General features: G+C 38.0%; 1 protein-coding gene across 2 annotated transcripts in view; it reads right to left on the reverse strand.

The window, feature by feature from the left end:
• hsf4 (heat shock transcription factor 4) overlaps positions 1–19,253 on the reverse strand; it is an 83,727-nt gene that overhangs the window by 50,558 nt on the left and 13,916 nt on the right. For both annotated transcript variants that reach the window (XM_061917423.1, XM_061917422.1), the window contains exons 5-9: positions 15,989–16,064; positions 9,165–9,232; positions 4,852–4,951; positions 4,452–4,570; positions 1,921–2,151 (exon numbers count right to left, since the gene is read on the reverse strand). In XM_061917423.1, the coding sequence (XP_061773407.1) occupies positions 1,921–2,151; positions 4,452–4,570; positions 4,852–4,951; positions 9,165–9,232; positions 15,989–16,064 (594 nt within the window). The remainder of the gene's footprint in view (positions 1–1,920; positions 2,152–4,451; positions 4,571–4,851; positions 4,952–9,164; positions 9,233–15,988; positions 16,065–19,253) is intronic.

Consider the following 19,253-nt stretch of genomic DNA (forward strand, 5'->3'; position numbering starts at 1 on the left):
TCTAAATAAAAGGGACCACAAAAAATTGCATTATTGGCTTTATTTTAACAAAAAATCTTATGGTACATTAAAAATATGTTTCTTATTGCAAGTTTGTCCTTAAATGAAATAGTGAACACACAAGACAACTTGTCTTTTATTTGTAAAAGAACAAAAAAAAAACAAAGGCTCCTAATTCATCTTTTCCATTCTATTATTTTGTCGAAATTATTAAGGACAAGTGGTAGAAAATCAATTGTTAATCTTCTTGTTCATTTCCTGTTAATATCTGCTTATTTTCTCTTTTAACATGTTCTATCTACACTTCTGTTAAAATGGAATAATCTCTTATTCTTCTGTTGTTTGATGCTTTACATTAGTTTTGGATGATACCACACATTTGGGTATCAATCCGATACCAAGTAGTTACAGGATCATACATTGGTCATATTCAAAGTCCTCATGTGTCCAGGAACATATTTCCTGAGTTTATTAAGATTATAGGAATTTTTTTAAACGAAAGCAGATGTTCTGATGCCGAAAAAAATCTACATAAATATTGTAATATCGACTAGATGTGCGTACTTGTTGTTATCATTACAGTGGATGTCAGGTGTAGATCCACCAATGGCGTTTGTTTACATTTTGACGCCGGTGAGCTACGGTGTTTAGTGAAGCATGTTTAGCTATTTCTTGTCCTGCAAGGATGATACTTATAAGAAACGTATTTCTTTGTCACCATGGAGGCGAGGATTAGTGATTTAGAAGTACCGTACCAGTACTTTTCAGAGGCGGTATAGTACCAAAAATGATTCATTAGTGTTGCGGTACTATACTAATACTGGTATACCTTGTCAGGTACAAAACTTTACCTTACTAGCCTGTATAAATCAACCATTTATAAATACTGGTATACCGTACAAGTACCGCATTTTTCGGAGTATAAGTCGCACCTGCCGAAAATGCATAATAAAGAAGGAAAAAACATATATAAGTCGCACTGGAGTATAAGTCACATTTTTGGGGGAAATTTCTTTGATAAAACCCAACAATAAGAATAGACATTTGAAAGGCAATTTAAAATAAATAAAGAATAGTGAACAACAGGCTGAATAAGTGTACGTTATATGACGCATAAATAACAACTGAGAAGGTGCCTGGTATGTTAACGTAACATATTATGGTAAGAGTCATTCAAATAACTATAACATATAGAACATGCTATACGTTTACCAAACAATCTGTCACTCCTAATCGCTAAATCCGATGAAATCTTATACGTCTAGTCTCTTACGTGAATGAGATAAATAATATTATGTGATATTTTACGCTAAAGTGTTAATAATTTCACACATACCGTATGTCCTTGAATTGCCGCAGGGCATATAGTATGCGCCTGCCTTGAATTACTGCCGGGTCAAACTCGCTTCCCAAAATAATTAGCGCATGCTTAGTATTACCGCCAGGTCAAACTCGTGACGTCACGAGTGACACTTCCCCTCTGATCATTTTCAAAATGGAGACTGATTTCAATACCGGTAATTTGAAATTGCATAAAAGGAAGAAGATTAAGAGCTATTCAGTAGGATTTAAGGTCCAAGCTTACATCACACTCAAATTTTTACTGCATACCTTTGGTAAGTGCCGGAGTGAGAAGAGGTTTTAAAATAATTAGCACATGCTTACTTTTACCGCATGCCTTTGGCAAGCGCAGGAGTGAGAAGAGGTTTGGAATTAATTAGCACCCCGGTGGCAATTCAAGGAAATACGGTAAGTCGCTCCTGAGTATAAGTCGCACCGTCGGCCAAACTATGAAAAAAAACCCCTGCAATTTATAGTCCGAAAAATACGGTACCCTAGTCCCAAATTTTTTACTGAATTCTCAGATTTAGCCCCCAGACCACCAGTTGAAAATCCCTGATATAAGACGCGAGCTCTTACCTTTCCATGGCAGCTCTCTTACTCCTCTTATCTGTCAGTGAGGCAGTTGAGCTTCTCCCCTCCAAAACAGACTGCACCATTGCAACAGGAAGCACTGGAGGTTCCGAGGAGCACACCTCACAGGGGGAACTCAACGCTAGAGCGTCTCCTGCAGCAACACTGCCTCTTTTCACTCCCGCTCTCACTCCTGGGCTCACAGGCTCCTCTTTGATCAGCATCAGACATTTTTCTCTGAGAGGGAAAAGGAGGGATGAAAGAATGTTCTTTGTATGCCAATGCATATCCTCTGTTTATGATAAATACCCAGATATAATAACTTGCATCCATCATCCATCCACCCATTTTCTACCCCTTATTCCCTTTGGGGTGGCGGGGGACGCTGGTGCGTATCTCAGCTACAATCGGGCGGAAGGTGGAGTACAGCCTGGACAAGTTGCCACCTCATCGCAGGGCCAACACAGATAGACAACATTCACACTCACATTTACACACTAGGGCCAATTTTAGTGTTGGTGCATGTCTTCGGAAGTGGGAGGAAGCAGGAGTACCCGGGGGGAACCCACGGCTTCACAGGGAGGACATGCAAACTCCACACAGAAAGATCCCGAGCCCGGGATTGCACCCTGACTACTCAGGACCTTCGTATTGTCAGGCAGACGCAATAACCCCTCTGCCACTGTGAAACCCTGCATCTATAATCCATCCATCCACTTTCTACCGTTTATTCCACTATGATGTTGCCGGGGGCGCTGGTGCCTGTCACAGCTACAATCGGGCGGAAGGCAGTGTACACCCTGGACAAGTCGCCACCTCATCGCAGGGCTAACACAGATAGAAAGACAACATTCACACTCACATTCACACACTAGGGCCTATTTAGTGTTGCCAATCAACCTATCCCCAGGTGCATGTCTTTGGAGGTGGGAGGAAGCCGGAGTACCCAGAGAAAACCCACGCAGTCATGGGGAGGACATGCAAACTCCATACAGAAAGATACCGAGCCCGGGATCGAACCCTGACTACTCAGGATCTTCGTTTTGTGAGGCAGACGCAATAACCCCTCTGCCACCGTGAAGCCCTGCATCCATCATAATGTTTTCAAATGCTTATGAATGTAGTCACGGGGAAGTTGGAGTTGGAATGTTTTGTATTTTTGGGGGGATTGGGCCCATTTTATTCAGGACTAAATATTACAGATGTGTTAAAATGTGTTTTATGGTTGAAAACAAATCTATCAACATTAAAAGATGATATGATGTACAGTGCAGACCAAACTTTTGGACACACCTTCTTCTCATTCAATGTGTTTTCTTTATTTTCATGACTATATACATTCTAGATTGTCCCTGAAGGCATCAAAACTATAAATGAACACATGTGGAGTTATGTACATAACAAAAACAGGTGAAATAACTGAAAACATGTTTTATATACGAGTTTCTTCAAGATAGCCACCCTTTGCTCTGGTTACTGCTTTGCCCACTTTTGGCATTCTCTCGATGAGCTTCAAGCACACCCGCGAAGTGAAAACCATTCCAGGTGGCTACCTCTTGAAGCCCGCCAAACAAAACCCAGGCAACAGATATAAAGGAAATAAATATTTCTATTAAAGGTGTTAGTTTATGGAACAATCTTGACGGTGAAATAACAAAATCTAAATATCCTACTGTGTTAAAAAAAAAAAAGTAAATAAATGATAAATGGGTTGTACTTGTATAGCGCTTTTCTACCTTCAAGGTTCTCAAAACGCTTTGACACTGCTTCCACATTTACCCATTCACACACACATTCACACACTGATAGAGGGAGCTGCCATGCAAGGCGCTAACCTTAACCCATCAGGAGCAAGGGTGAAGTGTCTTGCTCAAGGACACAACGGACGTGACGAAGTTGGTACTAGGTGGAGATTGAACCAGTAACCCTCGGGTTGCGCACGGCCACTCTACCACTGCGCCACGCCGTAGAGCAGAATATACCTTAGGTCCGGAAAAAAAGGCTATTTCATCCCTACAAACTTGTTTCGCAGGTCTCCCTGCTCTTCAGGGGATTTTATTTAAGTGTCTGTGGTTGTTATTTATATATATATATTTATATATATATATATATATATATATATATATATAGGGTAAATTACATGGGGGTGCGGCCATTGTTACAGAGTAGTGCCTTGCTTCTGTGCCGGCATGATAAGACCAGTTCGTTGTCCTTAATAAAATCCCCTGAAGAGAAGGGAAACCTTCGAAACAGGCTTGTAGGAATGAAATAACCTCTGTGTTTTCAATTTTTATAGCTAATCTTCTGAGGTGAACCGCAAATGTTGTAACTGTATGAATAGGGCGCGGATATAATAAGTTTGACTTCTTTCTGCTCCTTTTTGTTCATTATTTATTTTGTATGTTATGTTGATTATTTTTTTGTTTGCCCCTAAATGAATGCAATACCACAAACAAAACAACAAACCAAATAGTAAACGGTGCTGGTCAACCATGTTGAGTAAGATGTCAACATATTTGTTCTGCAACATCACTCACCTATTCTCATCAGGTTGCATCTGCAGAGCCATGTTGGCCTGAGTCATGTCTGTCACGTCTGATATGATTGGTCCTCCTGTCAGCCCGCTCGTAGAACAAGAAGCGGCATCACTGGATGGCTGAGAAGAAGGAGAGAATGATGACGCACAAATACGTGAAATTGCCTGCATGACTGAATCAATCACTGGTCATTGCTTCCATCTAGTGTTGATAACAAATAACTAGGTTTCTTCTACTTTCAATGACACCGTGGGTACAGTCATTCTAGAAGACATGTTCAGTCCAATTGCAACAATTAGCAAATCAGTAAAACAAATGTGCAAGGCAAGCGTGCTTATATGAGTGAATATGAGGTAGCTGCAGAAAATACATTATATGTAGAAATGGTGTGTTATCTCACCGATTGGATGTAGAAGGCCTCGTGCATTGGCTCCATTGCGTTATTATGGCTGAACTTGGATGCAGGGGGGCTGATAGAGCCGTCATCTAACATCAAAGGCCTGCACAGATCATGGCAGGTAGATATGTTGGGTAAAAGCACAAACTGAGGGGAAATTACATAAGGGGAAACAGGGTTGGTTTTCACTCATTAGGTCTCGCCACCTTAAAATTGTGGCATAGCAATTTACAGATATATCTCACCTACGTAGTCTTCTCAATAGCAAGAGAGGTGACCTTAAGATGAAAGTACTTTTTTTTTTTTCTCAGGTCAAACTGTAAGAAATACTTTTCTCAGTATGTGTCTTCCAGGGTTTTATGCAATGACTTTGTTACAAAACAATCGTTACCCATAAAAACCGTGAAGGGAAAGTTTGACAGCAATACAAAAGTGTGTTGTTTACGTCGTCATTAGCTAGTTAAGTTACACAGGTGATGCAGCTAGGAGGCGGAGGAGGGTGTCGTGGTGCAATGCTAGGGGGGCGTGTGACCCCAGGGAATATGCTTTATCAGTGTCATACCTCAAACCCCCTTTCAAAAAGCTGTGCACTGCAAAACTTGCCCATTGTAGCTATTAATCCTGACTTCCTAATTTTTATTTCCATACATAAAAAAACAGCAAACATGTTGCATTCATTTTTTTTTTGTAGGTTAAAGTGTTTTATATATTGTGCTCCTAAATGAATGTTGGTGTTCGATTTGAATTATTTGTTATTATTTTCAGTTTATTTAATTATATTTTTCAGTATGGCTCAATTCTGGCCCCAAAAAAATTATAGTCTAAATGTTTAAAGAATGTTTTTATATTTATTTCAGGAAAAAAACATGCACTAGAAGTATTTTCTGTTGCAGATTGAAAAACAATGTCACTGTAATAATATTATGTAATAAACTGTAATAAAACTAAATTAAAAACCATGATAATAAAAATGTTAGATAATAAGGCGTTACTATAAGATCATAAAAACTAATACTATATATACTATATACTATATAATACTATATATACTATATATATATATATATATATATATATATATATTTTGTCTTGGAGCCACTATGGATTGAACTTTCACAGTATCATGTTAGACCCGCTCGACATCCATTGCTTTCGGTCCCCTAGAGGGGGGGGGTTGCCCACATCTGAGGTCCTCTCCAAGGTTTCTCATAGTCAGCATTGTCACTGGCGTCCCACTGGATGTGAATTCTCCCTGCCCACTGGGTGTGAGTTTTCCTTGCCCTTTTGTGGGTTCTTCCGAGGATGTTGTAGTCGTAATGATTTGTGCAGTCCTTTGAGACATTTGTGATTTGGGGCTATATAAATAAACATTGATTGATTGATCGATATATATATATATCATCCTTATATTACAGCCATATTCCAAAATGAAACATGTGCATTTTTGTCCTCAAAACTCTACATACAATACCCCATACTGACAATGTGAAAAGTTTTTAAAATTTTTTAAATGTTGCTAATTTATTCAAGAAAATCAACTAAGAAATCCCATGTACATAAGTATTTACAGCCTTTGATCAATACTTTGTTGATGCACATTAGGCAGCAATTACAACCTCAAGTATTTTTTAATATGATGTCACAAGCTTGGCACACCTATCTTTGGGCAGTTTTGCCCATTCCTCTTTGGTGCACCTCCCAAGCTCCATCAGGTTGGATGGGAAGCATTGGTTTTCAACCAGGATCTCTCTGTACATTCATCTTTCCCTCTATCCTGACTAGTCTCCCAGTTCCTGTCGCTGAAAAACATCCCCACTGCATGATGCTGCCACCACCATGCTTCATTGTACGGTAGGTATTGGCCTGGTGGTAAACGGTGTGTGATTTGCTCCGAATATAAAGCCTGGCATTCAATCTTTGTCCCATCAGACTGGATCATTTTGTTTCTCTTGGTCTGAGAATCTTTCAGGTGCATTATGGCAAACTTACTTTTGCTAAGCAATGGCTTCTTTCTGGCCACTCTACCATACAGGCCTGATTGGTGGATTGCTGCAGAGTTGGTTGTCCTTCTGGAAGTTTCTCCTATCTCCACAGAGGAATGCTGTTACTCCGACAGAGTGACCATCGGGTTCTTGGTCACCTCCCTGACTAGTGCAAGATGAATGCAGCGATGTATAGAGACATCCTGGACGAAAACCAACGCTTCTCATCCAATCTGATGGTGTTTGAGAGGTGCTGCAACATAGGAATGGGTGAAACTGCCCAAAGATAGGTGTGCCAAGCGTGTGGCATCGTATTCAAAAAGACTTGAGGCTATAATTGCTTTGACAAAGTATTGAGCAAAGGCTGTGAAAACAGTTGAGTGCACCTTAGATGTGCTAAAAAGCTTGCTGTCTCCATGGAGCTTCTAATAGATTAGAATAGATTGGTGTGCTGCATGTTCCACAAGAAAACATTAAAAGGTTAGAGAATAACTCCATGGATGTTAAGGTAAATGAATGTCTCCATGGTGACAGCATGTTAAAAACCTAATTTAGATGGGACGGTCTGCACCACATTAAACAAGCGTACACACAGTCTTAGTTGATCACCTGCGACACACCTACTAATTGTACGTGCAACATTTTAGCTGGCAGACGCCATTTAACAACTTGACATCTTAGTCATCAGGCCCTTAAAGGCCTACTGAAACCCACTAATACCCACCACGCAGTCTGATAGTTTATATATCAATGATGAAATATTAACATTGCAACACATGCCAATACGGCCTTTTTAGTTTACTAAATTGCAATTTTAAATTTCCCGGGAGTTTCGTCATGAAAACGTCGTGTAATGATGACGTGTACGCAAGACGTCATGGGTTTTTAGGAAGTATGAGCGCTACGCACACACACAGCTAAATGTTGTCTGCTTTAACGGCATAATTACACAGTATTTTGGAGATTTGTGTTGCTGAATCTTTTGCAATTTGTTCAATTAATATTGGAGAAGTCAAAGTAGCAAGATGGAGTTGGGAAGCTTTAGCCTTTAGCCACACAAACACACGGTGATTCCTTGTTTAAAATTCACAGAGTTGAAACTTTCCTATGGATCACAGCGGACATGGATCCCAACCACTTGTCAACCAGCAGGTTTCGGTGAGAAAATTGTGGTTAAAAAGTCGCCTCTTACCGGATATCAGCTGAGCTTGCGCCTCCCGTACAGCTGCCGTCGACTTCCCCGAGACACCGCGCGTCAACACCCGGTCGTGGACGTACACTTCCGACTATCAGGTACTGTTAAACTCACTAAAACACTAACAACACAATAGAAATATAAGGGATTTCCCGGAATTATCCTAGTAAATGTCTCTGAAAACATATGAATCCGTTTCAATGCAACGCGATTGCAATCGCGTTTTTTTCTTTAATTGTTTTTTTTTTTCTAGTCCGTCACTATCAATATCCTCAAACACGAATCTTTCATCCTCACTCAAATTAATGAGGAAATTGTCATTTTCTCGGTCCGAATAGCTGTTTTTGTTGGAGGCTCCCATTAAAAATAATGTGAATATGTGAGGAGCCCCCACACTTGTCGCGTCATCGTCTGCGACTTCCGGTAAAGGCAGGGCTTTTCTCCAGTTGCGAACTTTATGGTGGATGTTCTCTACTAAATCCTTTCAGCAAAAATATGGCAATATCGCGAAATGATCAAGTATGACACATAGACTGGACCTGCTATCCCCGTTTGAATAAGAAAATCTCATTTCAGTAGGCCTTTAATTGTATTTGTCAACGTCTCAATGCAATTTAAACTTTAAAGGTGTGACAACCAGCGCTGTTCTATATTATATTGTAACGCTCCAAAATGGCGCATGTGACTATTCAAAAGACTCCATTGCACCTTTGCCAGGTAACTTGCTGACCCCGTAACACTTTGGCACCTTTGTGTGTCAATGTGTCTTTTCCACTGCAGCGAAAAGGCTGAGCCAGCATTTTACATACATTAGATTTAGCGGGGTCATGCGCTCTGTTCTCTGCCTTGCCTGTTTGTGCATGTGTGTGTGTGGGTGTGTGTGAGAGAGTGAGTGTGTGTGTGTGTCAGAGAGACTGATTCAGCACTTGTAGCCATTTACAGGGCTTGTTGAGTTAGATGGTGCAGTTTGTCAGCTGAGCCAGCCCACACTTTCTGCCACTTTGTCTAACTTTTGTTGATTAATACCATCCCTATAGGTGTATCCTCGCAGATGTGTGTATGTCTGTGTGTGTGTGTGCACGTTTGTGTGTGTGTGCGTGCGTGTGTGTGTGTGTGTGTGTGTGTGTGTGCAAACTCACAGCTTCCTTTTCAAGCTTACAGTGCCGGGTGTGTTGGACTGCATCTGGCTGAACAGAAACTGAATTAGCTGGCAAAGAGAGAAAAAGCACAGCATGAATCAGCAACCACCTCTCTCTCTCTCTCTCTCTCTCTCTCTCTGTATGTACCTGCTTGTGCAGTATAAACAATAGTTAGTTAAACAATGTATGGTCCATTTAATAATGATTAGTCATGATTAAAAACACTCAGGGATGGTATGATTGAAACAAGTATACATACTGTTGCAACAATAGTAGTCAAACAGGGATAGACAGGAGGAAAGTATACATCATCATTTCATCATTTGAAGCATATAGTGTACACCATAGGTGTCCACACTTTTTCTTTTACAGCAGGTGAGCTATTTTGGATATATACTGTATATATATATATATATATATATATATATATATATATATATATATATATATATATATATATATACACAGTATATATATGTATATATATATATATATATATATATATATATACACACCCTGTTTCCATATGAGTTGAGAAATTGTGTTAGATGTAAATATAAACAGAATACAATGATTTGCAAATGATTTTCAACCCATATTCAGTTAAATATGCTACAAAGACAACATATTTTATGTTCAAACTGATAAACATTTGTTTTTTTGTGTGCAAATAATCATTAATTTATAGAATTTGATGCCAGCAACATGTGACAAAGAAGTTGGGAAAGGTGGCAATAAATACTGATAAAGTTGAGGAACGGTCATCAAACACTTATGTGGAACATCCCACAGGTGTGCAGGCTAATTGAGAACGAGTAGGTGCCCAAAAAATGCTCAGTCTTTCACAAGAAAGGATGGAGCGAGGTACACCCCTTTGTCCACAACAGCGTGAGCAAACAGTCAAACAGTTTAAGAACAACATTTCTCAAAGTGCAATTGCAAAAAATTTAGGGATTTCACCATCTACGGTCCATAATATCATCAAAAGGTTCAGAGAATCTGGAGAAATCACTTCACGTAAGCGGCATGGCCGGAAACAATCATTGAATGACCGACATCATTCTCTAAAGGATATCACCACATGGGCACAGGAACACTTCAAAAAACCATTGTCACTAAATTCAGTTGGTCGCTACATCTGTAAGTGCAAGTTAAAGCTCTACTATGCAAGGCGAAAGCCATTTATCAACAACATCCAGAAACGCCGCCTGCTTCTCTGGCCCGAGATCATCTAAGATGGACTGATGCAAAGCGGAAAAGTGTTCTATGGTCTGACGAGTCCACATTTCAAATTGTTTTTTGGAAATATTCAACATCGTGTCATCCGGACCAAAGGGGAAGCGAACCATCCATACTGTTTTAGACGCAAAGTTCAAAAGCCAGCATCTGTGATGGTATGGGGGTGCATTAGTGCCCAAGGCATGGGTAACTTACACATCTGTGAAGGCAGCATTAATGCTGAAAGGTACATACAGGTTTTGGAACAACGTATGCTGCCATCTAAACGCTGTCTTTTTCATGGACGCCCCTGCTTAGTTCAGCAGGACAATGCCAAGCCACATTCAGCACGTGTTACAACAGCGTGGCTTTGTAAAAAAGAGTTTGAACATCAAATATCTTGTCTTTGTAGTGCGTTCAATTGAATATGGGTTGAAAAAGATTAGCAAATCATTGTATTTCATTTATATTTACATCTAACACAATTTCCCAACTCGAATGGAAACGGGGTTTATATATATATATATATATATATATATATATATATATATATATATATATATAGACATGCACCTGGGGATAGGTTGATTGGCAACACTAAATTGGCCCTAGTGTGTTAATGTGAGTGTGAATGTTGTCTGTCTATCTGTGTTGGCCCTGCGATGAGGTGACGAGTTCTGCCCGATTGTAGCTGAGATAGACTGTTTCATGAGGGGTTCCCTCAATCGTCAGGAGATTTCCTGACGATTGAGGGAACCCCTCATGAAACAGTTCTGTAGAGGAAGTAGTCTTGTGATTTTTCCCACACACACATATATTGCGCTCTACCACGGTATCGAGCACTACTCTCTGGATAATCTAATTAAGACAAAAATATATATACACATGTATATATATATATGTATATATATATATATATATATATATATGTATATATAAATGGATAATCTAATTAAGACAAAAATATATATACACATGTGTATATATATATATATATATATATATATATATATATATATATATATATATATATATATATATATATATATATATACACATGTGTATATATATTTTTGTCTTAATTAGATTATCCAGAGAGTAGTGCTCGATACCGTGGTAGAGCGCAATATATGTGTGTGTGGGAAAAATCACATGTATATGTATATATATATATATATATATATATATATACATGTGTATATATATTTTTGTCTTAATTAGATTATCCAGAGGGTAGTGCTCGATATATATATGTATATATATATATATATATATATATATATAATATATATAAATATATGTATATATATATATATATATATATATATATGTATATATATACACATATATATATGCATATATATATACACATATATATATGTATATATATACACACACGTATATATATATATATACATATATATATATATATATATATACACACATGTATATATATATACACATATATATATGTATATATATATATACATGTGTGTATATATATATACATATATATATGTGTATATATATATGCATATATATATGTGTATATATATACATATATATATATATATATAGATATATATATATATATATATACATGTGTGTATATATATATACATATATATATATGTGTATATATATATGCATATATATATGTGTATATACATACATATATATATATGTGTATATATATACATATATATATATATATATATATATAATTTCTACAACTCCTATTCATTTGTGATAGAGTGATTGGAGCACATACTTGTTGGTCACAAAAAACATTCATGAAGTTTGGTTCTTTTATGAATGTATTATGCGGCGACTGGAAATGTGACCAAATCTGCTGGGTCAAAATTATACATACAGCGATGTTAATATTTGGTTACATGTCCCATGGCAAGTTTCACTGCAATAAGGTGCTTTTGGAAGCCACCCACAAGCTTCTGGTTGAATTTTTGACCACTCCTCTTGACAAAATTGGTGCAGTTCAGCTACATTTGTTGATTTTCTGACATGGACTTGTTTCTTCAGCATTGTCCACATGTTCTCAATGGGGCTTAAGTCAGGACTTCGGGAAGACCATTCTAAAACCATAATTCTAGCCTGATTTAGCCATGTGATTTAGACATGTGTTTGGGGTCATTGTCCTGTTGGAACACCCAACTGCGCCCAAGACCCAACCTCCAGGCTGATGATTTTAGGTTGTCCTAAAGAATTTGGAGGTAATCCTCCTTTTTCATAACCCTATTTACTCTCTGTAAGGCGCCATTTCCATTGGAAGCAAAACAGGCCCAGAGCATAATACTACCACCACCATGCGGGACGGTAGTTACGGTGTTCCTGGGATTAAAGTCCTCTCCTTTTCTCCTCCAAACATTTTGATGGGTATAGTGGCGAAACATCTCAATTTTTTCCTTCTTGCACAGTAGCCTTTCAGTCCATGGCGATGCAAAGCACGCTTGACTGTGGACACTGACACCTGTGTTCCAGCAGCTCCCAATTCATTGCAGACCTGCATTTTGGTGGTTTTCGGTTGACTCTTGATCATCCTGACCAATGTTCTCTCACTGGGAGGTGATAGCTTGCGTTTTCTTCCTGATCGTGGCAGTGACAAAACTGTGCCATGCAGTTTATACTTACAAACAATTTTCAAGCATGGTGGTGATAGTATTATGCTCTGGGCCTGGGACAATGAAAAAAGAGGAGTGACTCCAAATTCTTCAGGACAACATAAAATCATTAGCCTGGTGGTTGGGTCTTGGGCTCAGTTGGGTGTTCCAACAGGACAATGACCCCAAACACATGTGGTGAAGGAATAGCTAAATCAGACTAGAATGAAGGTTTTAGAACGGCCTTCCCAAAGTCCTGACTTAAACGTGTGGACAATGCTGAAAAACAAATCCATGTCAGAAAAATAACAAATTTAGCTGAACTACACCAATTTTGTAAAGAGGAATGGTAAAAAATTCAACCAGTAGCTTGCCAGAAGCTAAAAATGATTGGAGACTCAATACAGCCCAGGCATTATGTTCTTTACAAGCGTAGGTAAACTTTTGACCACGACCGTATACAAACCCCGTTTCCATATGAGTTGGGAAAGTGTGTTAGATGTAAATATAAACAGAATACAATGATTTGCAAATCCTGTTCAACCCATATTCAGTTGAATGCACTACGAAGACAAGATATTTGATATTCAAACTCATAAACTTTATTTTTTTTGCAAATAGTAGTTAAATTAGAATTTTATGGCTGCAACACATGCCAAAGTAGTTGGGAAAGGGCAAGTTTACAACTGTGTTACATCACCTTTTCTTTTAACAACACTCAATAAATGTTTGGAAACTGAGGAAACTAATTGTTGAAGCTTTGAAAGTGGAATTCTTTCCCATTCTTGTTTTATGTAGAGCTTCAGTCGTTCAACAGTCCGGGGTCTCCGCTGTCGTATTTTACGCTTTATAATGCGCCACACATTTTCCATGTCAGACAGGTCTGTACTGCAGGCGGGCCAGGAGAGTACCCGCACTCTTTTTTTAAGAAGCCATGCTGTTGTAACACGTGCTGAATGTGGCTTGGCATTGTCTTGCTGAAATAAGCAGGGGCGTCCATGAAAAAGACGGCGGTTAGATGGCAGCATATGTTGTTCCAAAACCTGTAGTATCTACCTTCCAGCATTAATGGTGCCTTCACAGATGTGTAAGTTACCCATGCCTTGGGCACTAATAACCCCCATAATATCACAGATGCTGGCTTTTGAACTTTGCGTCGATAACAGTCTGGATAGTTCACTTCCCCTTTGGTCCGAATGACACCATGTCAAATATTTTCAAAAAAAATTTGAAATGTGGACTCGTCAGACCACAGAATACTTTTCCACTTTGCATCAGTCCATCTTAGATGATCTCTGGCCCAGAGAAGACGGCGGCGTTTCTGGATGTTGTTGATAAATGGCTTTCTGTTTGCATAGTAGAGCTTTAACTTGGACTTACAAATGTAGCGACCAAATGTATTTAGTGACAGTGGTTTTCTGAAGTGTTCCTGAGCCCATGTGGCGATATCCTTTAGAGATTGATGTCGGTTTTTGATACAGTGTCGTCTGAAAGATTGAAGATCACAGTCAGTAAATGTTGGTTTCCGGCCATGCCGCTTACGTGGAGTGATTTCTCCAGATTCTCTAAACCTTTCGATGATATTATGGACCGTAGATGTTGAAATCCCTAAATTTCTTGCAATTGCACTTTGAGAAACGTTGTTCTTAAACTGTTTGACTATTTGCTCACGCAGTTGTGGACAAAGGGGTGTACCTCGCCCCATCCTTTCTTGTGAAAGACTTACCATTTTTTGGGAAGCTGTTTTTATACCCAATCATGGGACCCACCTGTTCCCAATTAGCCTGCACACCTGTGGGATGTTCCAAATAAGTGTTTGATGAGCATTCCTCAACTTTATCAGTATTTATTGCCACCTTTCCCAACTTGTTTGTCACGTGTTGCTGGCATCAAATTCTAAAGTTAATGATTATTTGCAAAAAAAAATTATTATGAGTTTGAACATCAAATATCTTGTCTTTGTAGCATATTAAACTGAATATGGGTTGAAAATGATTTGCAAATCATCGTATTCCGTTTATATTTACTTCTAACACAGTTTCCCAACTTATATGGAACACACATGTATATATATATATGAACCTGTTCTTTTTGATGTCCTGTCCAGCTATGTTTATCGTGTCCTAATACATATCTGTACATATCTGCCGTACAGAATTGATGACATGATCCGTGGCCGGATCATGTTTTGTTTAGTTATGTTCTGTTAGTTTTGAACTACCTTAGTTCCTGTTTTGTGCACCTCTGGGTTTGTTTTGGTTTCCATGGGGAATAATTGGGTTCACCTGCCTCTGGTTAGTGTTAGGCACACTCACCTGCTATCGACCACTAATCAGAGATTCCTAATTACATGTAATGTAGACTTAAGTGAAGTGTTTTAAAATAGAAAAAAAGCAATCATAATTTGACCCCTTTAATTCCACTTCCTGTCACTCCAATTAAACATCCTTTGGGGTGGGTGACCCCAAAGACAATTAGACCAAATGGAATATTTTCCCTACACACCTCATTCACACTTAATTTTTACTACAGCCTTTGTGTTGACGATCAAGAATAAAAGTATATTCTATGAAACCTAATTCAATTGTTTTTTGGGCTTTTTTTTATTTAAAAACAAACAAAAAATATTAATTTGATGTACTATAGTTTTACTATTATGTAAAATGGAGACAAAATGGAGGGAATTTGTGATGTTTTTTTTTTGTTTGTTTGTTTATGTGTAAAAACTGAATTTCTTTTAATTTCAATGATTTTAAATAAACATTATCCAGGGTGCAGCCAGTTGAATTGAATCGAATTGTATTTTAATTCAATTAGATAAGATTGTATTGAATTTAATTGAAGAAATGGGTAATAATATTAAAGTTGGAGAACCTCAGCTGCAATGAAGGTTACCAATTATGGACTAATCGTTGACTTTCTCCATTAATCAAGGTAATTAGCATGAATTCACTATTTATTTGCCACTTCATATGGACGTCGACTGACCTTGTTCATGACTTTCTGTTGCTGTGTGTGGTTCTGTCGCAGTGAGACCACCTCTCTCCACAGAACCTCATTCTGCCTGCAAACATTGGAGAAAGAAGTTGGGATTAAAAACTGAATTTAGAAAAACATTTATTGAAACAAATGGATGGACAATGCAACACAAGTTGACTGATTTTACTACAACACTTGGTTTGGGACAAAACCATCCATTTTTGACAAATACGGCAAAGCAAGCCTTAAGGATCTTATTACAAAGCAATATGTGAACCGATTGAGTGCCAGTAAGAACTCTTGGAGTACATCTCTACTGAGGACTCAGCAATGACGGTATGATCTGGAGGGATTGATGATGCATAACTGTATGTGTGTGTGTGAGTGTGCGCTTTAGTGTAAGTGCGTATGTCTGTACGTTTGTGTGTGTGTGTGTGTGTGCTTGTATTACTACCCTTCTTGAGAAGTCAACAAGTAAAATTACCTTCCATATGAGGACCGGTGAACAAGTTAGGACCGAAATCCTGGTCCCAATACAGAAAACCATCACATCTGATAGAGAGCCAAATACTAGAGTCCGTGAACATTGCTCCAAAGTCAGGACTTTTTGTTGATTTAATGTGCACATAAATGTAAACATTAACAGGTGCAAGGGCAGCAATATATGGTTAGAGTGGTTGGAGCAGGGGTCACCAACCTTTATGAAACCAAGAGCTACTTCTTGGGTACTGATTAATGCGAAGGGCTACCAGTTTGATACACACTTAAATAAATTGCCAGAAATAGCCAATTAGCTCAATTTACCTTTAATAAATACATCGATATATATATATATATATATATATATATATATATATATTAAAAAAATGGGTATTTCTGTCTGTCATTCCGTTGTACATTTTTTTTTCCTTTTACGGAAGGTTTTTTTGTAGAGAGTAAATGATGAAAAAAAAACACTTAATTGAATGGTTTAAATGAGGAGAAAACACACCAAAAAAAATAAAAAGTCAATTTTGAAACATAGTTTATCTTCAATTTTGACTCTTTAAAATTCAAAATTCAACCGAAAAAAATGAAGAGAAAAACTAGCTAATTCGAATCTTTTTGAAAATATTAAAAAAAGAATTTATGGAACATCATTTGTAATTTTTCCTGATTAGGATTCATTTTAGAATTTTGTTGACATGTTTTGAATAGGTAAAAATCCAATCTGCACTTTGTTAGAATATATGACACATTGGACCAAGCTATATTTCTAACAAAGACAAATCATTATTTCTTCTAGATTTTCGAATACAAATTTTTTAAAATAAATTCAAAAGACTTTGAAATAAGATTTACATTTGATTCTACAGATTTTCTATATTTGCCACAATATTTGTATTTTATTTTAATCATAAGTTTGAAGAAATATTTCACAAATATTCTTCGTCGAAAAAACAGAAGCTAAAATGAAGAATTAAATTAAAATGTGTTTATTATCCTTTACAATAAAAAAAGAAAAAAATACTTGAACACTGATTTAAATTGTCAGGAAAGAAGAGGAAGGAATTTAAAAGGTAAAAAAGTATATGTGTTTAAAAATCCTAAAATCATTTTTAATGTTGTATTTTTTCTCTAAAATTGTCTTTCTGAAAGTTATAAGAAGCAAAGTAAAAAAATAAGTGAATTTATTTATTGGATTTTCAAATTCTCTTTGAGTTTTGTCTCTCTTAGAATTAAAAATGTCGAGCAAAGCGAGACCAGCTTGCTAGTAAATAAATAGAATTTAAAAAATAGAGGCAGCTCACTGGTAAGTGCTGCTATTTGAGCTGTTTTTAGAACAGGCCAGCGGGCTACTCATCTGGTCCTTACGGGCTACCTGGTGCCCGCAGGCACCGCGTTCGTGACCCCTGGGTTAGAGTGTCCGCCCTGAGATCGGTAGGTTGTAAGTTGAAATCCCGGCCGAGTCATACCAAAGACTATAAAAATGGGACCCATTGCCTCCCTGCTTGGCACTCAGCATCAAGGGTTGGAATTGGGGGTTAAATCACCATAAATGATTCCCGGGCGCGGCACCGCTGCTGCCCACTTCTCCCCTCACCTCCCAGGGGGTGATCAGGGGGATCGGTCAAATGCAGAGGACAAATTTCATCACACCTTGTGTGTGTGTGACAATCATTGCTACTTTAACTTTAACTTTAACTTAAAACAAGATGGCAGCTAATGAAGGACTTACCTATTCATCCCCGAAAAAAACAGTTAGGTGAACAGTTGACTTTACGACTTCTGGTGCTGACGTAAATGGTAAATAAATGGTAAATGGTTGTACTTGTATAGCGCTTCTCTACCCCTTTTTAAGGAGCCCGAAGCGCATTAACAGTATTTCCACATTAACCCATTCACCCACTGATGGTGGGAGCTGCCATGCAAGGCGCTAACCGGGACCCATCAAGAGCAAGGGTGAAGTGTCTTGCCCAAAGACACAACGGACGTGACTAGGATGGTAGAAGGTGGGAATTGAACCGGTAACCCTCAGATTGCTGGCACTCTCCCAACCCGCGTCCAATATGTGACCAAAGGATGAACAAATACGCTACAGTACTAAGACTATAGTGGCCATTAACAGTAAGCTTCTACAGCTGGGTTGCCCAAATTCTGACACAGAGGCCATGTGTGGTCCGTGACTCGTTTGTCATTGGCCTTAAGCAGGTTACAAAAACAAAACAAAAAATAGAGATCTTATTTGCACCGAAGGTGGTGAAATCTATCAAAATGAGGGTGGTCCCATAAAGGAGGGATTTTTCAAATTGACTGTGTCGGTTTAAAAAGTGCTCCTCTGCTGGTCAACATATGAAATAACAAGTGTGTGGAAAAATTTTAAGTGTTCCCCCTCTAGCCAACATATGTAATAACAAGTGTGTGTAAGGAATTGAAATGTGCCCCCTTTGGCCAAAATGAATTAAAACATTTTGATAAAATGTATATAGAGACATACTGTAATTACTTGAATTACATAACGATGATTAATATCAATTACAAACAAAAATTTAAAATAAATAAAAATTCACTAAAAGCGTACCTTCTTTATATTTGCATAGGATGTATATATTAGTAATGTTGTAAATACAAATCTTTATATATCTAGAAAGGGTGGTCCTAAAGAGGTAGGCATTTTTCGGAGGTCTCTAAAAGGTAACAATTACAAGAATGAGTGTGTGTGTGTGTGTGTGTGTGTGTGTGTGTGTGTGTGTGTGTGTGTGTGTGTGTGTGCAAGTCAGGTGAGCAGGTGAAC

The sequence above is a fragment of the Nerophis ophidion genome, linkage group LG12, assembly GCF_033978795.1.
Source record: "Nerophis ophidion isolate RoL-2023_Sa linkage group LG12, RoL_Noph_v1.0, whole genome shotgun sequence".
Taxonomy (NCBI): Eukaryota; Metazoa; Chordata; class Actinopteri; order Syngnathiformes; family Syngnathidae; genus Nerophis; species Nerophis ophidion.